The sequence below is a fragment of the Austrofundulus limnaeus genome, unplaced genomic scaffold (assembly GCF_001266775.1).
Source record: "Austrofundulus limnaeus strain Quisiro unplaced genomic scaffold, Austrofundulus_limnaeus-1.0 Scaffold310, whole genome shotgun sequence".
Lineage (NCBI taxonomy): Eukaryota > Metazoa > Chordata > Actinopteri > Cyprinodontiformes > Rivulidae > Austrofundulus > Austrofundulus limnaeus.
Genome location: NW_013952712.1, coordinates 4,576 through 32,374, shown reverse-complemented (window position 1 = coordinate 32,374; position 27,799 = coordinate 4,576). Strand labels below are relative to the sequence as shown.

Genomic DNA, 27,799 nt, shown 5'->3' with positions numbered 1-27,799 from the left:
ATATTAAATTATGCTAAACAAATATAAGGTTAGGGTTAGAAAGACTTTTAAATTAATAAATGACTGACTATGTCATGTATTATTTATAAAGCAGTTTTTTTATAAAGCAGTACTTTTTTAAGATTTAACAGACACATTATGTGTGTTATCACAAAGTTTCAGTATCAGATCAGTATCGCCGATACCAGCCAAATTTTACTTGGCATCAGTATCGGAAAGAAAACTGGCAGTATCGAACATCATTAATAAATATGTTTTAATACATGTCCCATTAATTTTTATACTTGAAAAGGGGAAGAATGGGACAAAGCTGAGTCGTGAAAATSGCTGATTAGACGATAGGTAACAAAGTTAGTAAACAGAACTTTAACAAGAAACTAGTTCAGATTGACAGATACAGAAGAGAGTCTTATCATTTTTTCCAGGCCATTCTTTTGAAGTCTTTACATGATTAGACCAGTGTTTACACCACTACTCTCTGAATGGGGTCAAAGTGTGAGACAATCAATCCATCTCATCAACTCTGACATTCCTCTTCTTTAAACCAAAAGATAAGAACCACTGCAGCTGTTCAACCATGAGCAAGATAAGAAACCAAACTGTTAAAATAAAGCTATATGCTAAATGTTTCAAGTTGTTTGACATTAAATGTTTTCAATTAGATTTTACACAAAAGGAGTAGAAATTAATTCTGCCAACAGAGAAACAGCCTAAAAGAGGAACTTCCACAAACACAACACACAATTGTTTCTATTCAAGATTTAGACAAAAGATTTTCAAAGATCGCCTAAAATAAAACCTGATACAATACTCTGTGTTGTCTCAGATGCGGAATAATACACCAAAATCTACAGTAAGATACCTGCAATACCTGCAGGTGAAACCTGCACATGGAGTGAAACCAATAAAAAACACCAAACCTGCTAAACTTCAATACAATGCCATCAAAAGATAAAGAAAGCCAGCACCAAAGCCTCAAATGAATGGATGGGAACATATAATCAGAAGCATACCTTTGAATTGAAGTTCTTCATAAACAATTACACCATGTTATCAAAGTTCATCCGTGTTTGTTACAGTCATAAACCCCTTTAGATGTTAGAGGTTAGGCAGGCATCCAGAGAACCACAGCAGTACTGAAACACTTAAGACACCGTTTGACTAAAGAATTCAGCTGCAGCTGAGCAGGCAGACATCATTGTGTCGTATTTATCCAACACACTGCAGCCCTCTGTGAGGAAGGAGCAGGGTGAGGCTGGCATTTCTCTCTCCAGTCAACTACAGAACACACACACACACACACACACACACACACACACACACCCTCTTGTTGGCCTTTAACAGCTAGGGCTGCGTAAATGGTGTGGAAACTTTATTGAGCACTCGGCTTCATTGAATGTACGGTTTCACAATGTGAACTATGACACAGCACAGAAAGTGATGGCAGTGCCATAAATATATGTAAAACCATGAAACCAGAGTACAGTGTCAGCCAAATAACCACACCCACAATGCACACAGACAAAGCAGTGTGTGTGCGTGTGCGCGTTGTGATTTGCAAACAAGACATTCATTTTAAAAACACTTAATGCATACGTTTTATTGCAGTTACTGCATTTATTACCAGGTGACAGTAATCTGTGTGATCTGAAGAGTTTTCTGCACATAAAGTTATTATTTTATTTAGAGTTCAGATTAGAGGTGTCAAATCCTACGAGGACCAGGATGGGACTCCCCTGGTTTAGAGTGCATCCTTGGCATTCTTTAAACAGCAGCACATTTTGATGTACCTGCCCACCTCGTGTAGTTTCCTTTTCTGGTTTGGAGAGCAGKCTGAGCTTGTCAATAATTTGCCTAATCAAATAGTTGAAAAGAATGAGACTTTGGACCTCTCTGTGGGGGAACTGCTTCGTCAGTCTCTCATGGTCATTCAGCAGGAACTTGACAAATAACTTTGTATAAAAGACTTCTCATTACACCTAAAGTCCTGCAGGAGATATTTTGCAATTGAAAGACATTTATTTTAGGTTAAAGTTTTCCCTCAAATATAAAATCTTCTTCTTATAAATCTTTAAAAAATATAATAGGGTCATTTAAATTAGTTGCAACCTAAAAAGTTGTGCTGATGRATGTTATTAGGTCATCACAGTGAATATTACACAGGCAACACTGGAAGTTTCAGACTGTAAAAAGTGACTTGCTCTAGCAGATCGTTGTATTTTTAGCCTAATAAGTCCATTTTTATTCTGCTTTTATTAGCTAAAAACTCAATAGCTAACTTTAGGTAAAAGAACATTTATTTAGGACAAAACTCGACTTGAATGCACACATTAAAAGGTTGTCACTGTTTGCGTAGAAAATGCATTATTAATATAAAATATGCTGCCATGGTTCATCTAACCAAACAAATTCTTAAAACATCTTTTTRTTCAGTTTTGGCAAGTAAATAATTATTTCCTTTTATGGTTAAAACCTCATCACGGTTTGTGGACAAGACTTCTTAATCAGAAAGGACACAATGATATTTCAGCTGTTGCTATTGGTCAAATATCAGGCTTGTGTTTTTAAACTCCACAAATCRACAAGAGTATTGCATAAGGCACACTGTCAACACCCATCCAGTGGATTACAACATTACATTACAACAATCTATAGTAATGGTCCAATTACTCAAGTAAAATTATTTTAGAGCAACATTTTTCATAAATCATGACTTTGGAATGATGCAAAATATTTGCAGGCCGTTGTTTTTTTTTGTGATCTTTTAGTTTTGTGGCAACATCYGTCTGYTTTCTTCCTCTTATCCAGGGTCGGGTCGCRGGGGCAGCAGCCTAAGYAGAGAGACCCAGACCTCCCTCTCCCCAGCCACTTCTTCCAGCTCCTCCGGGGGAATCCCAAGGCGTTCCCAGGCCAGCCGAGAAACATAGTCCCTCCAGCGTGTCCTGGGTCTTCCTCTGAGCCTCCTCCCAGTGGGACGTGCCTGGAACACCTCACCAGCGAGGCGTCCAGGAGGCATCCTTACCAGATGCCCGAGCCACCTCAACTGGCTCCTCTCGACATGGAGGAGCAGAGGTTCTACTCTGAGTCCCTCCTGGATGACTGAGCTTCTCACCCTATCACTAAGGGAGAGCCCAGACACCCTGCAGAGGAAACTCATTTYGGCCGCTTGTATCCGCGATATTGTTCTTTCGGTCACTACCCAAAGCTCSTGACCATAGATGAGGGTAGGAACGTAGACCGACCGGTAAACCGAGAGCTTTGCCTTCTGACTCAGCTCTCGCGTCACCACAACAGGCCGGTACAGCGCCCGCATCACTGCAGACGCAGCACCAGTCCACCTGTCGATCTCCTGCTCCATTCTTCCCTGATTCATGAACAAGACCCTGAGATCCTTAACTCCACCACTTGGGGCAGGACCTCCTCCCAACCCAGGCAACATTTAGCACATTTTTTTAAAACTCAACATTCACTTTCATTTTGTTACATTTGAACGTAAAAAAATGCTTTTACTTCTTTACTTAAAAAATATAACACCTTGCTACACGTTACAATTTTAAATATGTCCAACCTCAGTATGAAAGGAGTGGTTTATGCATTCTAAAAAATGAAGTGTTGAATTTATATAACCAAGTTATGTTTCACTAAACCTAATGTATGTATGCATGTATGTGTTTATATTACATGTTAACTTTTTTTTGTAAAGAAATTTGCTCAATTTACTCAACTCTGTTGGAACCAGTTTGGTTAAGTAAATCCAACACTTAATTTCTTAAAGTGTAATGTAATAGTACTTTTACGTCCCCAATTATTGTGTGAGCTTTTTTTATGACTTATTTRAGCACTTTTCTTATCAGTGAAATAAATTTTACAAGTCATTTTCTGTTAAGGTACTGTATTTTCACTTTTACTTTTTTTCCCCCCCAAGTACACCTCTGCACATTCCCAACACAAGATATCCCTAATGTGATACCTGTGATTCATGCAAGACCACTGCAAATCACCCCTGAACATTTGTATGACTAAAGCCATAATGAATGATTACAGCGTTTGWTTGGGACATATCATGTTTTCATTCATTTCTCACCACTGCTAAATACAGCATGTGTCTCAAGTTATAACAAACTATGTTGAGTGGATCAGAAGGTCCAAATCCTTCCAAATGCTTCTAGACTAACAGTGACCCTGTTTCCACTTTGACCTTTCAGCTGAGGTGATTGAGAAACGGACGGACAGAGAGTATACAATACGTCTGTCTTTCAATGGGCATAATAAAAATAACTATAATAATAATTTTAAAAAATGATGATGTAGACCATTTCTTTTAAAGCCTTTCTTCTTTTTTAGAATTATAAGCGGTTTTATCACTCGTGGAGTTACTTTCRTTTCCTTTCACATTTTCTCTTGGCTCAKTTTATATATAAATTTAAAAGTTGCAGTAAGAAACCAATTATTTAAATGTCAGTGTCTTTTTACTGTTCTGTACCAAGTAATCAAAAACGTTTGTTTTTTTTTAAAGCTGCTGACTCAGTTTAAGCTTGCTATAAAATAATTGTAAAGCTAATGTGAGCCGTTTGCTCATTCATTAGATATCTTTAACAATATCCCAGCATCACTCCAAACTCAGTTTCTAAAAACAACAGTGCTCCTCAATGCCTCATCAGGCAAACTGTACATTTCTTTCAGCACACTGCAGGGCAATAAGACTGAAGTTATTGTGGTTGAAACATCAAAATTTGCCGAGTAAGAGAATTCCACAGCAGCTACAATATACTGTAAATGCTCAGTGCTTTTGAGCTACAGTAAACTTTAAGATTAACTCTGAAACAATCAGCTTTGAGGTAGTTTGTTTGTTCTTTATGCCAGCGTAGTTTTGATCCAGTTTTACTTGCAGTTCCAAAAGCTGAATTCTTAACATGCACCAAGGAGGAGGTTGATTAAAAGTGCTTTTAATGAAATGACTCATTCCAAATGAGTCTCATTTGCATAGGCAGCTGTTAAAAACTGTCAGGGTTGCTGTGAATCATAGTTTCCAAGGATGAATCCAGCCTGGTCAGGATGCTTTGTTTTATTTTATAAAAAAAAAAAAAGGTCATAAACTTTGTCTGCTAATGATTATTTTTCCACCCAGAGGTTGATGCTAAACTCATCAACCACACTGCTGACTTCTTATCGGTCTATTGCTCTATCAAAAGAGCTCATTGTGCTTTAGTAGAGTTTGGTACTGAATAGGTTTGAGATTAATAAAAAGGATAAAGATAAAGAGCGAAAGTTACTCAACACCAGGAAATACAGCATGGCAAATGATGGCTAAAGACCAAAACGACAACACATATTCTCAGCTCAAAGGTCAGAAGCAGACACTCATTAAGTGTTTATGGCCGTCATAAGATGAATTAAACTGTGGCTTGTTTCAGCACGTTTCACTCAGTACCTGACAATAGATTCATATTACAAAACTCTGGTTTTGTCTTTARGTAAACAAGACCAGGGAATTCAAAACAATAAGGACAAGACTTCCCTAAAACTCCCCTGAATCATTTTCTTTAAAAATAAGGATGTGGTAACTTGTTTGAAGCTTGTTCATTACTAAAAATAAGTAGCAGTAGTTTGGTCAATATAGTTTTTGTTTGTTTTAGTTAATAGTTCAGTGAATAACAACTGAAACAATGGAAACCAATAAAAACTCACCTTTTTCACCAATGAATGACTCAAAGATAAAAGCATCTGCAGACTGTTTTTCTGTTAAGGCAATGATTCCCAACCAGGGGTACGTGTACCCCTTGGGGTACGCGAGCATTTTAGAGGGGGTATGTGGAAAATTTTACCAGGTGTGTAAAAAATAAATAAAAATAGGACAGATTTGTTGGGCCCTATGATTTCCACAATGCAGAAATTTCAGACAGAATCACAGAACTGACACAAAATAGAATCAAATATAAAACGTGGAATCTCACAGAATTTGCTCTTTTGGATGAGTTTCTTACATATTTTGGAGAATACAAAATATTTTGGACGCTGCTGTTTTCTGCACCTGCCATTACCTGGTTTATTTATGTAATTACTTATTCACTTTCAAGGCAAATTATCTTTGTTTAATTTGAGTTGAAAAAAAAATAAAATGCCTGAGAATTAAACATTCTAGGCAGTTAAATACATAATTTGTACATTGTAGTTTTGGAGAATCATCATTACGTTTGATTGAAGGGGTACTAGTGGTATGACAAAATGGCTCATGGGGTACACAAGTCTAAAAAGGTTGGGAACCACTGTGCTAAGGGACCAAACAAACTGATAAAAAAACAAAACATCAGATCAGCTTTATTTACACATCAACTAGTCAACCATTCATGACGTTTCACTTTTATAGGCAAATGCAGCTAAAAAATAAATATTTGGAAAATCACTGAGCTCAGACAAGTCAATGATACTGTATACAACAAAGAAAAAAAAACAGCTGAGGACAAACAGATCAAAGGCAGACAGCTGCTTTTAACTTTACACAAAGCAATGTAAAGCAGACACAAAAACAGCCACACTGCTGTTGAAACAAAGAACAGTGGAGCAGAGCGAAGCACCTGTCAGACTAGGTTTTAAGGGAGTGGAGGGTGGATAAACACCAGGAAGGAGGACGGCTGATAGAGACAACTTTCGCTCTTTCAGGGTCAATTTGCCTAGAATATGATAAGCTACACTGTAATAAAGCTGCATTTCTTCAGGCTTGTTCTGGATTTTCTACCCATGTAAGTTTTAGCGTGCCTTTAAAACTTGTCAGTTCTAGGTAAACACTTGAACAAGTGAAAACAAAGAGTGACTCTGATATTATCAAGGATAAATACAACACAAGCAGCTACAGGTGTTTACTGACCCTAACCCAGCTTTAAATGTCACATACAAACAAATACATGTGTACTCTAAAAGGAAGAGGAGAGAATGTCCTGACGAGAGACCACAAACTATTAAAAGCTCCCCTAACACAAGTCCTGATACCATTCCAATCAGTCCTGCTTGTCAAAGTGATCCCAGTTGCTATAAATAAGCTGAACAGGGCTCTCACCGTCCAAACCATGAATACAGATGAACATGGAAGGAAGTCCTGCAGCATATGAAAAAAATGTGTTTGCATTTTGTTACTGGTTCAGCCAGTATTATTACTACTGTATGTTCGGTTGGATGACAGTTTTCCATTTTGGTGACAGCCATACTGAAAGTACTTTACAACCAATATCCTGGGAACAGGTTATGCAAGAGGAAATGTCTTTCAATACTCAGTATAGAGTCCATCGGAGGGTTATCTTTATATTTATGACGCTGAATGAGACATTTACTGAGAGATATCTGAAGGTGGACTATCATCTGCAGTGGGCAGAGGGTGTGTCCTGATAAAACTAGATTTGTTTATTTAAAGGCCATATTTCAGCTCACGAACAGTGCATCTAAACCCACGAGCACCTTTGTGACAAATCTGGTTTTGACTATTATCAGAGTCGGCTTTGGGKGTATCACCATAACAGAAATACCTAAAGTTGGTTTAGACTGCACAGACCAGATTAGCTGGCACAAGTTCGACAAGAAAGCACAAAAGCATTTTTGGTATGCAGGATTGGAAACGTTCTGTCACCTCAACAAATTCATCTTATAAACCTGACACACAACACAGAATGCTGCTAAAGCCTATTTCATGCYGGCACAACAACACAAGACATGTTTAAAAAGCTGGGCTATCTGCTGAGCTCCGAGCCCTTCCTGAATGTAAACTGAATGTAAACTGGTGTAAAACCTGAACAGGTTGTTCAGCATGCCTTAGTGACTGGTATGCAACAGAAACAAAAACACTAAGGTGAACAGAGCACAATGGGAGTATCCTGTATTCATGCTGGCATTCTGTCTAATCAAACTATTTTACAGTCTGCAAAACCTCAAAGTCTGCAAAATACACACACAAACACTTGTATGTGTGTTTCTTTCCCCTTTAGTACCTCCTTGTATGTTCTTCCTCATTATTCCCTGAGCTACATTTTAGGGAAACACGGTGTTCAGCTTCAGCAGATGTATACCAACATGCATGCTGAAAATAGCCCTGACCTTGTCTTTAAATGCAGCTTGAATCATGCCTCACATGCTCCACGACACTATACAGCATGGAAAATGCTTTTCATTTCCCACATTTATGAAGACACAGACCAATTAAGAGTTGGAAAAACATGTTGATGTAAAAGCGTTAAAGCAGATCACATGTCTGTTAATGATGATGAAGGCTGTTAAAGTTAGAGGACTGACATTTTACAACAATCACGATGTAAAAAAAAAAAACTCACTTGACTGTAACTCTTGTGGACAGGTCTTGAAGATCTCCGGGGTGAAAGAGTTGTGCCTCTTTTAGTCCGAGCTTCCCGCAGGCCTTGAGGAAGACGTTAAGGTTGTCCTGGATAAAGAAGAAAGCAAGGGGACGAGGGTCTGAAAAAGAATATTCACTCAAGAGCTCTCTGACAGGGAGACGCTTACAACTGATTGCTTCCAAAGTTCATGCCACCAGGGAACAGGAGCGGACAGGGAGGAGCGTGTGTGGAGCAAATAAGAAGTGACACATGAAAGGGGGGGGGGAGGGGGGGTTGTCTGACAGGAGCTGAGTGACAGATGCAAAAGCCACCTGTGGGTTGGGCTGGGGAGAAAAAAAAACAAAACAGGAAGCATGACATCAGAGCTTCGTGCCGGTCCCACCTCAACCGGCAGTGCGAGCGCAGGAGTGACGCACAGGGTAGCGCGCTGCCTGCCACCTCCGCTGGCTTCTCACACCCTGAAACCGTCCCCTCCCCTCCCTGCCAAGCCCTTCACTCGAGAATACCTGTGGAATCTGAATGGGTTGGGGAGTATTTTGGACAGTTGCTATGAAACACGAGGTCTGGTGACAGAGATGGAAAAATATTTCCCTGAAGCTGTTTAAGACAACACAGAATATCCCAGAAGGACAGTTTCTCATATTAAACCTTGTCRGTCATTGTGCTTTACATAAAGCTCATATTTGTCCAGAAATGAGAGCACAACTCTGAGCACATCCTCTATGAATGTACTCAGATTTTGTGCATTAAAAGGTAACCACAAAAGCACCATTCCTCTTCAGTGTTATGACTTTTCCAGTTGTAAACCCAGAGGGAATATGGACTTCTCATTGGGACAGCATGGATCACACATGGTTTCAAGTTGGGCGGAAATAATTAAGGGGTAGCTGGTTCTATATTTACATGGCAAACATGCTTATTAGCAAAGAGAAGGAGAGAGCTGATCTCTCTATATGGGCATCTAGCTTAGCAACACTTTAAAAAGGCTCTACAGATCAATGAGGAGTTCTGCAGTCCCCCCCTCTCTGTGCAAGCTGCCATTTCACTTCCAATGCATCACGACAATGATAAAATCATTTTCTGTTTTGTTCCCTTAATGGTAGAGAAGGTAATAACACTTTACACTGTGGTTTGGATAACTGTACAAATAATGAACTTTTTTTTCTGGCATCCCAATTAATCATTATCCTCTGAACAGTTTTCACGTCTAGATTTAATTGACACACATTGTTCGTGAGTACAGCATGTACACAAGGCAAAATTGAAAAGCACATTTAGCTTCATTTATCATGCCTCAGCATCTTGACTGACTGAACAACATTAGTACTTTTATCTAGGTAACTAAATTCTCTTACGATCATTAGAACATTCACAACATTTCCTAAAAATGACATTACTGACAACAATTTCCAAAAGAAAATGTGTTTTGAAGGAAATTTAAACAGCCATGGTTATAAAATTATAAAGCAGAAACCAAATGGCTGGTCACCAAAAGTTAATTAATTTATTTTGCACCAAAATATCTTAATTTGCTGCAGAATTTCTAGTAAAGTTGCTGTTTTAAATAAAGCAAGACCAAAATAAGCTGCAACATGTTGATTTAACATTTTATCAATCATATTGTGTAACAGTAACTCACCGCTGATGCTTTATAAAATTTCAAATCTGAACGCAACATAAGAAAACACAGACTTACAGAAGCAGAAAAGGCCTGTAATTATTCATTCTGATGGGTTTAACTTGAGATCACAAGTTCATTGTTATAGTATTTTCTTATTTCAAGATATCATTCATCATCCGATCTTTTATCTGGTAACCTTTGTTATCAGGGAAAAATAAATCTTTTGTTTTCTTAAGATAACATTATGGTCTTGTGCAAACAGGCTTTACTTTCTTGAGGACGAGATGATTGTGGTGCAGAAATGAGTGGGTCTTGAGTTCCACCCAGTTTCATTGTTCAGTATTACTGTCATGATCACTTGGAGATGATCAGAAACAGTAAATCACACCATGGATGTGGAAATCAGATGTGGCATTAGGCAACATTTACAATCTGTACAACTGTTCTGATTTAAGAAGTTCTTCTGTGTTATTGTGATTCTGCAAAGTGTTCATCTGTCTGGGACGTACAATATATCTGGGTAGTTTTTTTTAACAATAACACACCGGAATGAAAACAAGCAAAAATAAAATTTGATTAATGACTATGTTTCTTACATTTTTTTAAATGCAAGAAAAAGTACAGATAATTGAATTAAAATGTATTGTTTTTCAGTTGAAAAATAGTATATATAACCAAAATTTTTTATTTAAGTAACAAAGGCCAGAACTTAGTCTAACTGAAGATTTCTGGTTTGGTTTCTCTGCGCAGCTGTAGCAGAGTAGTTAGGTGAGTCGTCCTGTAACCAGTGGGTTGCCGGTTTGATCCCCCATTCCAGTTGTCTTTTTTTTTTTCAAAAACATACCCAGTGTTGCTTTGCTTTGTTCATGCATGTTTTAAATATCATTTAAACCCCAGTGGTAGCCAATTGGAGGTGCCTAAGCGCTTGCTCATACAAAGCGCCGCCCATTTACCCAAAGCTCCTACCTGGAGCTCAGTCCCCAGCTGAGCCCCCACCCCACAGACAGCTTCACCTCTAAYAGCAGCAACAATTAGTAAACAACTAGTGGAATTGCTGTTGAGCTAGTAATACTAAATACTTTTCAGTCCAATCCTTTTTGGACAAAAAAACGCCTTCATCAAGGAAATATATTTTTGGATGCCAAGGAGACTGCTCTCTTTTTATGATCCCTAAGGATGACACAGTTCAAACTCTTTTCTTTTCTCCTATGAAAAGTTGTAAATGGTGTAAATGGCATGAAACACCATTGGGATAACATGCTGAAGTGGGAGTGTCAGAAACAGTAGGATGTTTTTAAAAAGAAGAGGCCAATTTCAAGGAGTTTAGACAGGCTATGATGCAAAGTCTATTATTTCATATATATAGCATTTCATAACTGAAGATAACATAATTGATTGTAGTTTAGAATTGAACAATGTGTCTGGAAAATGCATAACCTGTTAATTATTTCTTTGTTGTAACAATGCTTCTTGGCAATAAATCTTAACCCACTGGAAAGCATGTTTATTTCCTTTTCAAATGCTGCCACATTTGTAAGGAACATGCATTTGTGGGATGAGCAGTAGAGATGAGTCTGTGGGTTGCACACAGGAAAGATTTGCCAAAGTCTCTGCCATTGCCAAACAGTTTATTTTGCTGTTGCTGACACTTTTTTTTAACTTCTGGTAGCCCCAGGTACTGATAATCCGTGCCTGTTATAAGATTTATTGCTAAAAAGCATTGTTACAACAAAGGAACAATCTATTAAACAAAAATTTACCCCTTTTTTTTTTGCTAAGTATCCTTCTGGCTTTCTTTTTCCCCTTTTTTAYCTCCCAGAATGGAGCTGAGCATTCAGGAAACATTTAAAGATTATTAATAGCTTTAGATCTAAATGATATTAAGTGTAAAATGCATTAAAGACCTTCTTTTGCAGTTTGTCATGGAGCATGCAGAGATAATGTTGAAGGAATGTTACACCAACTTGTGCTTCAACGTAATCTTGCTAAATATGCTGCACCCATTTAGCATTTAATCCTATGAGGACTTCAGGAATCTGACTTAATCACTTCACACTAAGGAAAAGAAAACCTTTTTTTTTATTTGTCTATGGTGGGCACGCTGTGAAAATGTCCTCGCATGACCCAGAAGGCAAACACAGCAAGAAAGGCAGAGTTTAAAATATCAGGCCACACATTTTCAAATCMCATGACAATAAACCAGAGGGAAGTGGGATGCTTGAATCGGTGCCTCTCCTTAACGAGGTCCAATAATAAGAGGCCTTACTGTTCCAAGAGTCGTATCCAGTCATAACATGCACCCATACAACACAAACAGTAACAAACGTGGTCACATGCCTGTCAGTGCTTAGACTACACAGACAGCCAGATGAGTAAGGCTACTCTGAGGGGCATTCAAACTGTCTTTGTTTCTCCTCCCTCTGGTACTCGTACTCACAAAGGAGTTGGTGTATGCAGGAACATGAAACGCCACACCAATTACTGTAAATTTATTGGCAGAGGCCAACAGAGGACCAGCCCACTGCCGCTAAAAGCAGAATTGGGCTCAAACTGGTCCAAACCCACAGCTCACAGAGTGCTTGGCAGCAAGCAGAGGAGTGTGCTGACATGAGAAAAAAAATTTTTCCTTGGATGCGAAACCAAGTCTAGAGCCAGTGTTGCTAAATATTCCCATTCCTCCATTAGGTTTTTTATTCTGCCTGAGCCAGAAGCTGGTATCAATTTAGAATGCTCAAAGTTGTTCAGATGACAAAACTAAAGTAACACTGTACTGGTAGAAAATGTTTACATTTAAAGTGTTAATGAGGCATGTTTGCAAAGAGCCTTCTATTCAGCAGAGATTACTGAACTCAAAACTGACGAAACACCAACAACATTCCTGGTGCTCTCGGCCCACTGCACTTCCCTTCCTTCACTGGATTTACTTGAAGACGAACAGCATTTTCCAGTTTATTCTAGTTCCACAACATTCACTGCTGAGAGATCTCACACGTAATATGGTACCTGGCGAGAAGAAACTAATAGATTAAAATACTAACATAACAATATTAACATTAAAAGGCAGAGCTCAACAATAGTTTGGATCATTAGAAGTGGGGTTCAGTAGACAGGGTATTGTGTGAATTTTATTGAGAGGGTCCATTTTTCTTCTGTACATTTTTTTTTATTTTTGGCACATATTTTTCCACAGTTCTTGTGTGATTTCAACAAGTTATATATAAAAAAATTCAGCTTCTTCAGGACATTCTGGCTATGGGTTTTGTACTATAGCAATTCATAATTTTTGCAAATTAGGCTTTTTGGCCATTTTGTTATCATTAAAAATCAATGGAGCCGTCTCAAACATCTTTAAAATCCTTCAAAATAGTTCAACCATTTCTGAACATTTCACCTTTTCTTCTGGTTCAGCTTTTTTTTATTCTTTGTGCTCTTTTTAGCTTCCTTCAGTTTCTGTTTTTGCTCAGTTTCAGCTATATTTCTGCCTTTTTCAATAATTTTATTTTTTTTGCTTTTCTATCAGTTTCTTTCTGCAAATGTATTTTTTGTGTTTCATTTAATGTTTTTCTGCAATTTAAGGTACTTTTTAGCTGTTTTCAGCCAAGTTTGTCTTTTTTTCTGATGAATTCATCTTTTTGTGTTATTTTAGCTAATTTTTTTCAGCTGCTTAACTCAGGAAACGTGCTCTTTCTGATTATTTGTGCTAGATTTTGCTTTCACAACTATTCTATAGCTACTTTTCTCCTAATTTCAATTTTTCTACCAATTCACAAGCAATTGCAACATTTTTGCACATGTTTTCTGCAAAAGTCTTTCAGCATTAAGAATTAATGCAACATTTTTTGCAGAAAATACAAATTCAAGTTAACAGTTAATATCTCAGATGCAGATGTCTCCGAGTAGCCTCAGTTTGGAGAAATGGAGTTCAACTCTGACCAAATTTGGAAAGTCAATGGCTAGTCCAAATGGTGCCAAGACCAGAGTAAACTGATGCCATCCTAAAATGTAACATCAAAACATTTTAGAGGATAATGCAAATTCTATTTCACAAACCTTTACATTATTGTTAATTTTTGAATTATATGGTTATTCTGGGAGAAAAATCATTACATTCCGGTCTAAATTGCTCCAGGCTTCACTTAAAGTTGCTGCTACTTGAAACTGCAAAAAAAAATACATAAAAACTACATTATTCACTGACTACAAAATATTTATAGAGCAGCATCTGCATGCACTGCTATGAAAGTTTAATAATAGTGTTGTTTAATGGGATGTTAACTTGTTTTGCTTTTGCCCCATTCTGACTAGCCTTTTGCTCCTTAAGTGTGGCAATATTAATTGTTCATAAAGATAATTTAAAAGGTATTACTCTGGTCCGATGTCATAAATAAGATTTTCATAACTCTTTATAAAAATATGAGCTAGGTTTGATAGTGAGAGTTGTTTTCCTTCATACAGAAGAGAGTTGTCCTCACAGCAGAGTAAGAAAGAGTAATGGTTGTTGGAAGAACTTTCCACCTCCCTGCTTCTGGTTGGCAGTAACTGATAGCCTCAGGCTGACCAGAAGCCTTCAAATTTGCAGAAGAATTTATGAGCAAATGGTTTCAAGTTCGTGTCCAAGTCTTGGAAGTACCACACAAGTGCTACGGACGGAGGAGATATTTATCACCTCAGCAGGTGCTCGGCTCATTATTTGAGTGCAGGAAATGTGTCTTGTAATGAAGATATGACGTCAGTGTTTTCCGTTTACAGTCTGTTTATTTTGTTGTTGGCTTGTTGCTGTCTCGTACTGAACACGTCGAGCGATCCAGAGCGCCAAGTGACAAACTCTCAGACTGCTTGGGTTAGGGTTGTCTAGAATTCTTCCAGACAGCTGGATTCAATTACTCCCACAAGAGAGAGCTTCACAGGGGATGAGTTTAAGGTAGGTTTTCAAACCTCTACTTCCCAAGGACTTGTTTGTGGCCACTCCCAAAACATCTCCAAAAAAGGGCCACGGTGGCCCAAAACCTCAAATATACAGATACTGCTAACTCTGAAAGGTAACAACTACAGGTACTCAGAATAACAGGTATTCAGAAACTAAATGCTATTCTGTCTGACATTCTATCTTTTCATAAAAAAAATCCAATTATCATGTCAGACTTAAACTCATTGTGTTGCACGATTTTGATTGAAAACAACCCCAGCCATAAAAAAGATAAAGGATATTAAAGAAGCTTCTTGTTCACTGAACTTAAAATGGATGAATATAAGTATCCACAAATTGCTGAGGCAAAGGTCTCCCTTTCTTTGGCAGCCAAATCTAAAACCTGTCAGCAGTCAGACCAGCTGCTGCTGCACCTCATACTGCTTGTTGAAGCACCAACTGATATAATGTAAGACAATTTAGCTTTTTTCTAATAGGTTTCAGGATATATTTGAAAATACTTAAAAAAGCTGAATGAAAACAGACTTACCAATCCAGCAATAGGTGTTGGGAGTCTGTTAACCCTTTTTATGGTACCAGGTTTGATCTTGTTGATCAGACTGTAAACGAGAAGAGACAGAATATCAGAGTCAAGTGAAAGCTCTCAGTCCTTGGCTCGGCTGGTCTAGCCACGAGGAATGAACAAGTCTGGTTGGTGTTGTGTTTAAGGCTGGGTTTAATGGTGACCACCTGGCTTCAGTTTAGTAAATCACCAGTGCTGCAACACCATGTAAACAAAGTGGGCTCTCTGCATCTAAAACATGCCCTCAACCTAAAACTAACCTGAATGGCAATTTTTAAACTCAGAAAACTGCAACAGTTTGTGGTAAAAGATGTTCAGAAAATATTTAGGTGCATAAATTGAGAGAAATTAAAATGAAAATATTTTATTTACTTTATCGTATTATATTTACTAATTTATTTATTCTTTATGAATGAGAGGCCTTATTTTTATTTTTAATTTGTAAAGTTTTGTTTTAGTTGGATTTAAGTGCATGTTTGCTTGTACCTGAAGTATTCCGCAAAACTTTCTGGTAAAAACTTTTTGTATTTTTCACTACAGTCAGCTGACTAATTTTTTTTTATTTACATTTATAATGAACTGATTTGAGGCACACCTGTTGTTAATGCCCACTTTAATGAATGACCAGTGTTTACATAACTGCCTGTGTCTCTGTTTATTAGCAAAATATATGATAAACACTTAGACAAATTGTAATGAAACTCTCCAATTAATCATTGGAYAGACAACTAAATAACTTTTGGAACCAATCAATATGAGACTGATCATTTAACTGATCTTAGTAAACACAAAGATGGCTACAACCCAGTCTGTTTTACAAGATAATGAGCTAAAATATAATGTGGTAGTAGCAGAGAGCATTATTTCTAATATGTACACACTGAGAGCTAAAGTGAATGTAAAGTGTAGGCAATACACATTAATGAATTATGCTTTTATTTTAAATAAATAATTTATTTCAGAACCATAAGGATAACAAAACAGAAGACAACTAATGCTTTGCTCACACTCCAAGTCTTAATGCTGAATACAGATTTTTTAGCTCAGATCTGATTTTGTTTCATGTGGCCCTTCACATTATAGTTTAAATCCATCCTCCATCAGGCTCCAGTGTGAACTTTCCAAGAAGAGATGTGCAGAAACACACGAGGTCACACGGATATATGGATGCTACATGTTAGCATGTGTGTATTGATTGTGAAGTTGTTGTGCAGTCAGGACAAGTAAATTATTATCTCCTATGCTTGTTTTGCTCAATATTTACAATTGATTTGCTGCTGCTTTCTGCCTACTCAGGTGCAGAACTGCACTTCTGGAATGGGAGCATCTAAATATCTCAATATAGTGAAYAGGAACACAACAAACACAAATATTCACCCCATCACATGAACATCAGTACAATTTGTTTGTATACCACCATTCCTAGTCGTCCAGGAAGTGACAAATGCAGAAAAAAAAATAAAAATAAAAATAAAAAAAAGACAAGACACAAAGCAACTAGGCTTGTTCTGTAGCTGAAGACGTACAGAGTTCCAGCCTTCAAACTTCTTTATGTTGGTTTTGAATATCTTTTGGAACAACCTGCATACCCTGACCTCAGTGAAGTAAGTTGGATCAAATGTGATGGTGACAGTTCAGACTGCAGTCACTTTGAAAAACATAATCTACACTTTACCAAATACCAAAAGTATTTGCTCAACTGCCTTGACTCACACATGAGCTTAAGTGATATCCCATTCCTAATCCACAGGGTTCAATATGACGTTGGTCCACCCTTTGCAGCTAGAACAGCTTCAGCTCTTCTGGGAAGGCTGTCCACAACGTTTAGGAGTGTGTTTATGGGGTTTTGACCATTCTTCCAGAAGCACATTTGTGAGGTCACATACTGATGTTGGACAGAAGGCCTGGCTCTCAGTCTCTGCTTTAACTCATCCTAAAGGTGTTCCATCAGGATGAGATCAGGACTCTGTGCAGACCAGTCAAGTTCATCCACACCAGACTCTGYCATCCATGTCTTTATGGACATTGCTTTGTGCACTGGTGCAGTCCTTTGGATGGGTGAGCAAAKACTTTTGGCAATATAGTGTATGTATTTTAGTACCACATACAGTCCCCTCCAAAAGTAGTGGAACAGCAAGTTAAATTCTCTTGTTTTTGTTGTTCACTGAAGATATTTGGGTTTAAGATCAAAAGATGAGCAATCAGACAAGAGTTCAGAATGTCAGCTTTTATATCCCGGTAACAACGCAAACCACACCACCCTTTGTCTGAACCCATCTATTTTTCAAGTGAGCAAAACTATTAGAACATGTGACTGACAGGTGTTTTTTTATTAACCAGGAGTTGCCTTTAAGGTTGATTGTTCAAATATTAAATAGCTCTGCATGACTAGTCTACTTTTTGACCTGGCTTTAAACCTTTAAAGTAGGTATTTCTTGTTAACGAGGATAAACCAACATGAACACCAGAGAGCTGTCTATGGGAGAAAAGMAAGACATTTTGAAGCTGAGAACAATTTGGAATGTCTAGAATAAGAAAGAAACTACTAGTGTACTGAGCAACCGACGAACAGGTCGGTCAAGGAAAACAACAGTAGTTGATGAAAGATTTATTGTGAGAGCTGTGAAGAAAACCCCAAAACATCAGCAAAAGACATCACCAACAGCCTCCACAGTTCAGGGGTGAAGGTATCACAATCCACTGTTCGAAGACTCAGAGAGCAGAAATATAGAGGCCATACACAAAAATGAAATCCCCTCATCAGTAAAAATCAGAAAACCAGATTTAAATTTGTAAGAAGTACAGAAAGGAGCTTCAAAAGTTCTGGAAGACAATCTTATGGACTGATGAGACCAAGATTAATCTCTACCAAAGTAATGGAAAAGCCAAAGTATGGAGAAAGAAAGGAATCTGTAAAGCATAGTGTAGGTAATGTCATGGTTTGGGCATGCATGGCTGCTTCTTGAACAGGCTCATTAATATTTATTGATGATGGAACTGATGATGGTAGCACCAGAATGAATTTAAGTGTATACAGATGTACAGAAACATTTTCTCTCAATTTACGGAGGAATACCTCAGATTGAAATGTATTTGGATTTAATAAATATTAAATGGCTTGAACTTATATAGTGCCTTATCAAGTGGTGGTAAGTTACATTGTAGCCACAGCTGCCCTGGGGCACAGTGACAGGCATGGGGCTGCCATGCACCAGCGCCACTGGGCCCTCTGACCACCATCAGCAGGCAAGGTGGGTGAAGTGTCTTGCCCAAGTACACAACGACTGAAACGGCTGGACGGGGGATCGAACCAGCGACCTTCCGGTTCCAGGACGACTCCCCTAACCACTCTACCACAGCCACCCATAATCTGAATGTATCGTTTACATGGGCACAATTCGATCAGGACAAGCGTTTTCATGCACCAGGCTTTTGTTCTGAATAGAAGCACTGACATGCGCAGATTTCTGAATTTTCTTTTAAAAAAAAAACAGAAGAAATTCTGCTTCTGTAAAGAACATAAACATCTTCTGGGTGCCCAGATGGACATGTGACAGTTTCTAATAACGGTGAAGACATTATTGCACTGTTGAGCTGCAGGTGATGCATGGATAGATATATGTATATACAGTATATATTTTTTGCAAAGCAGAGAATGCTGTTTATTGTCCTTTACTGACTGAGAAAACGGGAGAAAAAGTTCTGTGCTGCTGGATATTACAGTGCTGCTGTCCCTCCACAAAAGAGCAGAAATCGATGGATGAAAGTCAGCAGACATACGCAGTCAGGTCAGTTTTCCACAATCAGAATATGATGAACAGGTTAAGTGTTTACATGCACGCTGTTCGGATTATCAATCGACATAAACCACCCAACTCATTCAGATTACAAATTCATTCGGATGAATTGGATCAGAAGAATCTGAATGGGGTGTTTACCTGATGCCTTTTTATTCTGAATGGCCATTTAATTCGATTACATATGTCCATGTAAACTTAGCTACTGACCCAAAGCACACTGCCAACAAAACAAAGGACTTCATCAGGAGGAAAAATTGGAAGATTTTAGATTGGCCAATCACCTGACCGTAAAAAACAAGAACTGAAAGAAGCTGCAGTGAAAGCCTGGAACAGCATCACAAATGAAGAATGCAACAGTTTGGTGATGTTGATGCGTCGCAGGCATGGATTATACCACCAAATATTAAATGTTTGCTTACTTTAAGATTATTTGTTCCTTTAGTCTTGCTTACCTCAAAATCCAAACGGTAATATATTCTAAGTTGTTTAACAGATCTACATGTAAATACCAGGAATTAAAGGCTGACATTCTCAACTCTTGTCTCATGCTCATCTTTTGATCTTAAACCTCAGTGAACAACAAAAACAACAGAATTTGACTTGAGTTCTAATTCTTTTGGGGGGGGGGGGAGAGACTGTATGAAAAAAACCTGGGTCAGATTAGAAAAAAAAGATCAAATTTGTCATGTTCAGACTGTCATAAAATCTCAATAAGGGCGAAAAGAATAAAAATGATTCTGATGGTGTGAATGTAGCTTTAATTTATTAGTCAAGCTGTAACAGTCAAAACATAATCATTTTCTTTAAGAAAAAAAAGATTCACCAATAAAAAATAACTGCAGATTATTTCTGATCAACTTATTGCTTAATAAACTAATCATAGGAAAACAAATGGATTAAAATTATTTAAAGAAATGCCAGATTAACAGCACTGCAGAAGCACAGCATTATTTGGTAAGAGAAGTTTGTTTGCTTCATGTAAAACAAAAATCTATTCCTAATCTGTTATGTGACAAAAACATTGAACTAAAGCACCTGTGGTTTAAAGGAAATAAGCTCAACGTGAAATAATTTCTTAAGGGTGCAGACTGTAGGTGAAGGACAATACATGTAAAGAAAGAATGCTAAAGGGTACTGGGGTTCATGCTACTCATTTAACAATGAAACAATGAAGCACCGTAAGATAACACACACACACAAGTAGATGTAGTCGTGTGTGAGCGACACTACACATTCCTTTCCAAATAAGATGTGATAGTTGCAACACAATAGAGAACGGAGGCAAAGTTTCTAGGTGAAAGTGATTTAATCTGTCTTCCTCTTCCTTATGCTGAGAAAACAAGGTGCAGCTCGCTGATTTCTGCTCTCTGAAAATCGAGCAAACGCTGGAGTCAGGCTCAGATCAGCAAAGCGGGGAGCCTTCTAATTGAACAAATGCCAATAAATGTTCGGAAGGTTCTACTGGTTAATTACGACCTCCTGCTGATATGTGCAAATCACATCCCTGCGTCCCATCTGRGGCTAAGTTGCTTCATGCCTTACACGCCCCCACCCCTCAAGTGAAGACACAATTTTACAACTCAGACATGAGCAATTTGTGAATCAATACTTGAGTAAATGTTGCAAAAACAGAAAGATTGTCTGTTTCATCCAAACTCTTGGTGCTCTGTGAGAAAATGTGCTGTGAGACTTCACTGCGGTTGAAACGGGAGGTTTTTCTCACAGCTTTTCATTAAAGTAAGGATGGCACTCTGCCCCAGTCCACAGATCTATAACATCTGTCCAACAGACATCCTGAAATAGATCAAAACTCTTTAACAAGGCGCATGAGTGAAACTCTGATCATGATAACATCAAATAACTACAATGTACTGTTCTCTATTGTGCTGTCTGGAAACACTGGCTCAATTTGTGTGGCTAACAAACAAACCAGGCAGGGGGTCTGCCTGGGAAATATTAGCAACACTTAGGTTTGAGTGCAGACGTGGAGAGAGAGGGATTCCTCATGAATGAGTGGCCTAAAAGAGGTGCCTGCATGGGAAAAAAGGCAGAGTACTTACTCACACAGCAGAACTCCATTTTCCAGCGCTGATCGGAAGTCTTTGCTCCCAAATGTTTTCTTGGTTACAGCCTGGAAAAAAAAAGAGGAAATACAAAAACAGTGAGCAAAACTGCAAGCATGCAGGGTTGGGTGAGGACAGAGAGGCAGGAGGTGGGGGCCGGCGGTGATGAGGGGTGGGAAGGTTGAAGAATAAAGGTAGGATGTTGAGAACAGTAGCAGAGGAAGTTCAAGGTATTTCCTCCTGAGTTCCTACCCAGTTTCTGTGGGGGCAAACAGGYCGTCAGGTATCCGTGAGGAGCCGCCATGTGGGGCTGTTTTTRTTTTCTTACTTTAGAGCTAAAAGCTGCTGGTAACATAGGAGGGCTGTGTTTAACACTCCCCTAGAGTCAAACTGCACAAGCCACAAGGCTGCAGGAGCATCTGGAACACAGCACTGTTACAGCCTCATGCTTTTCCCATGATCTCAAACCACCACAGCAGAAACTCAGAGAGCTGTTATGTAAGCAAACACGCTCTGCATGCATGACGTGCAGCCTCCAACTCCTCCAACTCAGAGTATCAGAATTAAAGCATCCCAAAATTTTAATCACAAAACTAATCTTTAGTTTTCCTTTATAGCTTTGATTTGAGGTGACTTGTCCCCAAAAATGAAACCGTCATATATTCTTTGTGTGTTCTAAAACTAAGTTTGTTATTAGATGAATTCACACTGATAACCACTCCTTCAYTGAGCTTCCTGCTCAGCTTTGTTAGATTGTTTCTCCATCAGGTACTGAGCAAAGCAGCTATATCGTTCAACGCAGATAAGAGGACATGTTCCAGTTTTGCACAATGCTTTAGATTTACCATAGGATTGTTTTTTAACACTGATTCTGGATTTAAAACAAATATATTATTTCTTTTAGACATATACTGTATACACAGGTCCCACAGCGTATTCTTTTTAGTGTGTTGACGACATATTTTCATGTAAATWGTAGCAGACGGCGTGGAAAATTTTACATTGGCTCAACAGCAGTTGTTTACCGTTACGCTCTGAGTCATGTGTGGTAWACCTTGCATGTCTGTAAACAAATATTCAAGTCTGAGAATAGAATTGATCTCCTGCACATAATTTGGTCTCAAATTTGAACATAACATATAAAAAAGTGCTATAAGACAAAGTTTAGTTTGGTAAATGTTAGATCTACTTTACCTCCAGTTACTTGCTATTTAATCATATACGTCCTGCAGCTAGAAAACCATTGGAATTAATGCAAAAACAAGCACTTAAAATCTTATATAAGAAGTCAATTAATTTTCATTGTTGTCATGTTTTAAAGAAATAAACATTTGGATGAGAAACTTTGTGAAGAATGTTTGATAAATATAATTTATAGCATAAGTGAGTTCCTCTTGCTAATTTTGCACATTTAAAAAAATTAATAGTAAACAGTGACAAAAGAAAAGCTAGCAGATGAACTTTATGAATTTATTGGAGTTGTTTACAGTGTGTGCTTACATTGCAGAGTTTAACTTGCTCTGGGTATTGCTCATTTAAAACTAAAAAATGATAAGCATTACAGGAGAATTTCACAGCTCAGACTTCTTAGTCAAARCACAAACAGTAATGGCACAGAATACAAACATACTTGGGCTCAAAGTGACAAAACAAGTTGGACCTCAACCAAATTCATAAGATGTTCTTATAAGAATTTTGTCCAAAAACAAATTAAAGTACGGTGCACCATTAGAGAGAAAGGACAGGAGAAAACACTGAAAAAAGTCACTATTATTATGAAGAAATAATTAGGGCTACACCTCTGAACACACCTAGGGTAACTCGAGAGGACCAAGTCCTGAAATACCTCAAATACCCAGCATTCCAAGACAATTAGACCGAGCAGCAATACATGCATTAAAGTTCTCACCTTATTTTTCTGCTGCTAGTCTTCGCACAGTGACATCAAGCTTCAGACACGATTATAACCAGACACACCCCCACAAAAACGCAACACACAAAACACGACACACACACACACACACACACGCTTGGCTGCACATGTAAACACATTTACAAGAACAGACAACAACTCGTGATGCATTTGGTGGATGAAATCCTGACCCCTGCTGTTCCACAGAGGCTGGGGCACCAGCTGGGATCCATGTGCATCCAAACAAACAATACAGGTGGAAGCGAGGATTACAGATTATATCCTGCTTTTGAAAAGGGTGTCCTTGTGATGTTATTCCTCCTCACGTTTTATCAAAACAAGGACAACTCGAGACATACAACAGATTACTGTCTTCCACTATCATTAAAGCTAATAACGTGCTTCATCTTCTCTATTAAACTTCCATGTTGGGGCTGATCTGGAACTGGCTCTGATTTAACCGTGAGATTAAATGCAGCAGCAAGAATGTCMAAAACAGCTTCCACCTTCACTCCCCTCAGGAATGTCTCGACTTGGGTGCTGAAAGCGTTTCTTAGAGTTTATCACGGGTTATGAAACAGTTCTAACACTTGATCGAAAATAATTACTACTGCCAAGAAACCACTAATGGCATCTTGATCAAACATATTGTTTATTCACGCAGGGCCACTGGATTAATCTGCATGCAGGTTTCAGCCAACGAGGCACCAACTGTTTCAGAAACTCTTCGTCTTTGACTGCAGCAGACAGGGGGTACGGGGGTCACCAGAGGGGGGAACATTATCCAAATATTTCAGGGTTCTGATTCAAGGAAAATACAGACATACTGGAATAACAGATTTGTGCATTTGAAGTGAAAAGCTTGTGTGAGTGCCTGTTTCACATTCTGAATGCCTGTGGTCTTGGTTGTAGTTGATTTCTGTCAAAATAGTGCAAAAAAATCTAAAAGGAGGTGACTAATGACCAGTTCAGCCTCTGGAAAAATAAAGAATAAAAAAAAAACAGCAGCATAAGTTTTAAAAGAGAGCTGGCTGCAGGACTGCCACAAAGTTAGTAAAATATTTTCATGTAAAAAGTATTAATGTTATACCCGTATTACTTTTTTCTCCCCACCTCAACAAAAAACGTTCCAAATAAAACAATCCACRGAATGTTCCGGGAAGTGTTTTGAGCTGCATTTTCAAGGAAACAATGTTTCAGAAGATTGTGAGAAGATAAAAATTACAACCAGGGGAGTATGTTCATCGTCCTGATTAACAAAAACAAAGTTAATATGAACTTCAGCTAAAGTCCTCAATTATTTATTTTTGTTTATTTAACCAGGCAGAACATTAAGAACAAATTCTTAYTTACAAAGCTGGCCTGCTGAGTGCCATTTGAAGGGATAAGAGAAAAGGGAAACAAAAATAAACAATATCCTGTTTGATTTCATTGGAAACTTAGCATTAAAAACTGGTTGTTTTCTTCCAGTTCTCGCTGACCGRAGCCCACGGCTGTAGGAGTCTTCTCTACACCCAGAGCAGCAAGATAATAAACACTTAAYCCAACTTCTTATACCCCACTTCAACTTTTCAACACACAGCCATTATGTTTTATCTGAAAGTGAATTTTCCTTCAAAAATMAGGAAATTGTCGACATCCAGCAAACCAACAAGCAGATTCTCTCAGAAGACTTTACTTCCTGGTCTTGTAGAACATTTCACCTCTGTTGTTTTCTTTAAAAATAATCAAATAAATCACATTACAGTCTGGATGCAGTCATTAAAAACTCGTTTAACAGCTACCCCATTGTTGTATTCTTCCTGTCAGAGAATTTGAATCACCAGTGCTTCCTAAACAGAGGAGCTTAGTTTGATGACTCAAAAGCATTTTTTTAAAAAGCTTTTGAGTTTTTCCATCACCTGACCTTTTTCAAGCTGAATGAGGAAAAAGTTCAAACCCCACAGTATGAATGCTTATGATGCATTGAGATCCATTTGTCTTCTGTACACTTTTCAGCACGTAACTCATTCTGCTCAACAACTCATTTATCAACATGTTCAACACATCCAGAAAATTCCTGCTTGGACTTTTTGTATTTGTGCAATTCTTCTATTTTAAAATAATTAGCCTTTTCAGAGGCTTTTTTTCTTATTGAAAATGAAGTTTCCTTCTAAATCCTTTATGCAGTTTACAATCTGCTCATTTCACCTGTTGTTCAGTTTATACATTTTTCAACCTTTTTGTAATTTCAGCAGCTTTCTGCAAATTTTAGCTTTTTTCTCTTTTTTTCTGCTGTTTGAGCTTTTCACCTTTTATGTTCATTTCAGCTATTTTCCACTTCAGCAAACACTCTTTTTTTCCTGCCGTTTCAGATACTTTTCAACTATGTTTTTTGTTAGTTTTAGTTTCTTCATTCACACGGCATTTTTGCAGGAAAGGTTTCTTAAGTATTTAGTTTACCTTCAGGTTGGTTATATTCACAAAAGGTCCTTTTGCTTTGAATCTTTTGTGTGCTGCTCYTCTTCCGCTCTACTGTAACAGCTACTGGTAATCCATACTCTTATGAATGAAAACATGAAACAGTGTATAAAGTACAAAAGCGTAAACCTGACAGAGAGCTAACCCATCAGCATGTAATTGTCCGTAACTGTCTTTACAAACAGCTTTACACTTGAGCTTTTGACCTTTAGGCTGCAAAAACACAGCCGCTTGTCCTGGACTGTCATAACAGCCACTGAAACCTCTGTTCAATTGACAAGAGCTCCTATTATTCCATCAGGCCTGGTGGTTGGAGGAGCCTGCTGACAGACGACCTCCACTGAGGGGGGCCATGTTCACAGCCATGGCAGCTAATGCTGGAATGTGTCCATGTGACAGGCTTCAGACCATTTAGTCTAGTTTTTAACAYGACCAACCTCAGCACACACACATGCCTCAGTTTAAAGCCAGGCAGCTTGTTAATCATTCAAAAGTACAATCCATTAAACCCAAAACGTTCCCCTTTGAGGGAAAAAAAAATGTTCTGCTTGGGCCAGCTTGTTGTTTTGATATCCTCCACCCCGRACCTCTTGTGTCACACATTTTCCAAATTTAACAAACCTTTACCTTCACCTCTGTGCTCAGTCCTCCTGCCCCTGYGTTCCTCGGCTCCCCACCTCAGTCCACACCACAATGGGCCAGTGTGAGACTGAGAGAGATGCTGAWGTCACATCCGAAGCATTCAGATTCACCCCTCGTGCAAAGTGGAACAATATTTGTTTAGTTATGACCGTGCAGTCGTTCCATGCCACCATGCTGAGAGGAGAATTTGCAGGATGAGYGGCAAAACAGGGCAAGTAATTAAAAAAGAAAAGAAAAGAACAGGGATTTGGCTATAAAAATGAGTGGAAATTTGTTGCATAATGGGACATCATATAAATATTCAGACATATTTTTATATCTTGTTTGTTTGACACTGACGAAAAAGACAATATTACATTTTGCTTTTTTCCCCACAAGAAATCACTGAATCTTTTTTACTTTTATATTCTTTATCTGCTTTAACGAGTGTGCGTAAAGTACAAGACAATAAGTAATAAACCAGAAGTGAAACCTCAAAAATGAGTCACTTAACGAGTTTGCTTTGATCTTTGCTTGTAATAAACCCTCCATTTTACCTTATCATTTTAACTGCTTTAAGTGTCACTTCTCTCTACCTTGAGGTTAAAGACTCAGGAACATGAAAAAAAACTGATGAGCAAGTTTTGACAGATCTAAAAGAAGCAGCAGACARGTGATGATGAATGGAGGTTAAAGCCATGAATGTACCTGAACTCTTAGGATACAGAGGGCTCTGACAAGTTAATTAGAGTTTTCAGAAGAGGAGATTGATGCCACTGTTAGCTGAGAGACGAGGTCAAAATGTAAAACAACTTTTACATAACTGCAGTGAGAAAGTTGTTAAAGCATGTAACAGATCTGGACTCACCTCAATCCATGTCTGCGCCTCGGAGTAAGCTTCTTCACAGCTGACAGAAGTCTGCTCCCGCCACTCCATCACTAATTACACGAGCTTCTTACCCACCAAGTTCTGTTGTCAAAGGTCCGGTTCCTCACAKGACAACTCAAAACTGACAGAACTTCAAACCCGTCCAGCAGAAACGAGGTGACGATGTAAACCACACAACTCACTCACCAAAAATGTTTCCTCCTATTGTTCCTGTCCGAAGAATAGAAGGCGCAGCAGAGGATACATTCCGTTTGTTTCAGCCTACCTGCGGGTTCTCATCCGACACACCTGTGCTGATGTGGCTCGGTTAGTTTACTGTCTCACTCCGCCTTCAAAGCGCCGACGTCCAGAAATAAACTCGAGGTTCTTGCTGATGCCACAAAAAAAGGTGGCAGACAGTGTAAGGGTTAAAAAAGATAAAAACAGTGGGAAGTAACTATTTGGGACAAGTTTAAATTCCTTCAAAGATGTAAAATCTGAACAGTAGGGCTTCAAACACACGCGCACAAAAAAATAAAGAAATAAAAAGTTAAATCCCTGAGAAAGTTACTTGTGCTCAACTCTGTAGCAGCACCCAGTGGCTAGAAGAGGGAAATGCAGTTATTTAT

The 27,799-nt window shown here is 38.3% G+C and overlaps 1 protein-coding gene across 1 annotated transcript in view; it reads right to left on the bottom strand.

Moving 5' to 3' along the window:
* lmo7a (LIM domain 7a) overlaps positions 1 to 27,484 on the bottom strand; it is a gene marked incomplete in the record, with an annotated part of 55,718 nt that extends 28,234 nt beyond the window's left edge. The window contains 4 exon segments of the mRNA XM_014021932.1: positions 8,316 to 8,422; positions 15,414 to 15,483; positions 21,307 to 21,377; positions 27,171 to 27,484. Of these exon segments, the coding sequence (XP_013877386.1) occupies positions 8,316 to 8,422; positions 15,414 to 15,483; positions 21,307 to 21,377; positions 27,171 to 27,239 (317 nt within the window).
* Between the last annotated feature and the right edge of the window lie 315 nt (positions 27,485 to 27,799).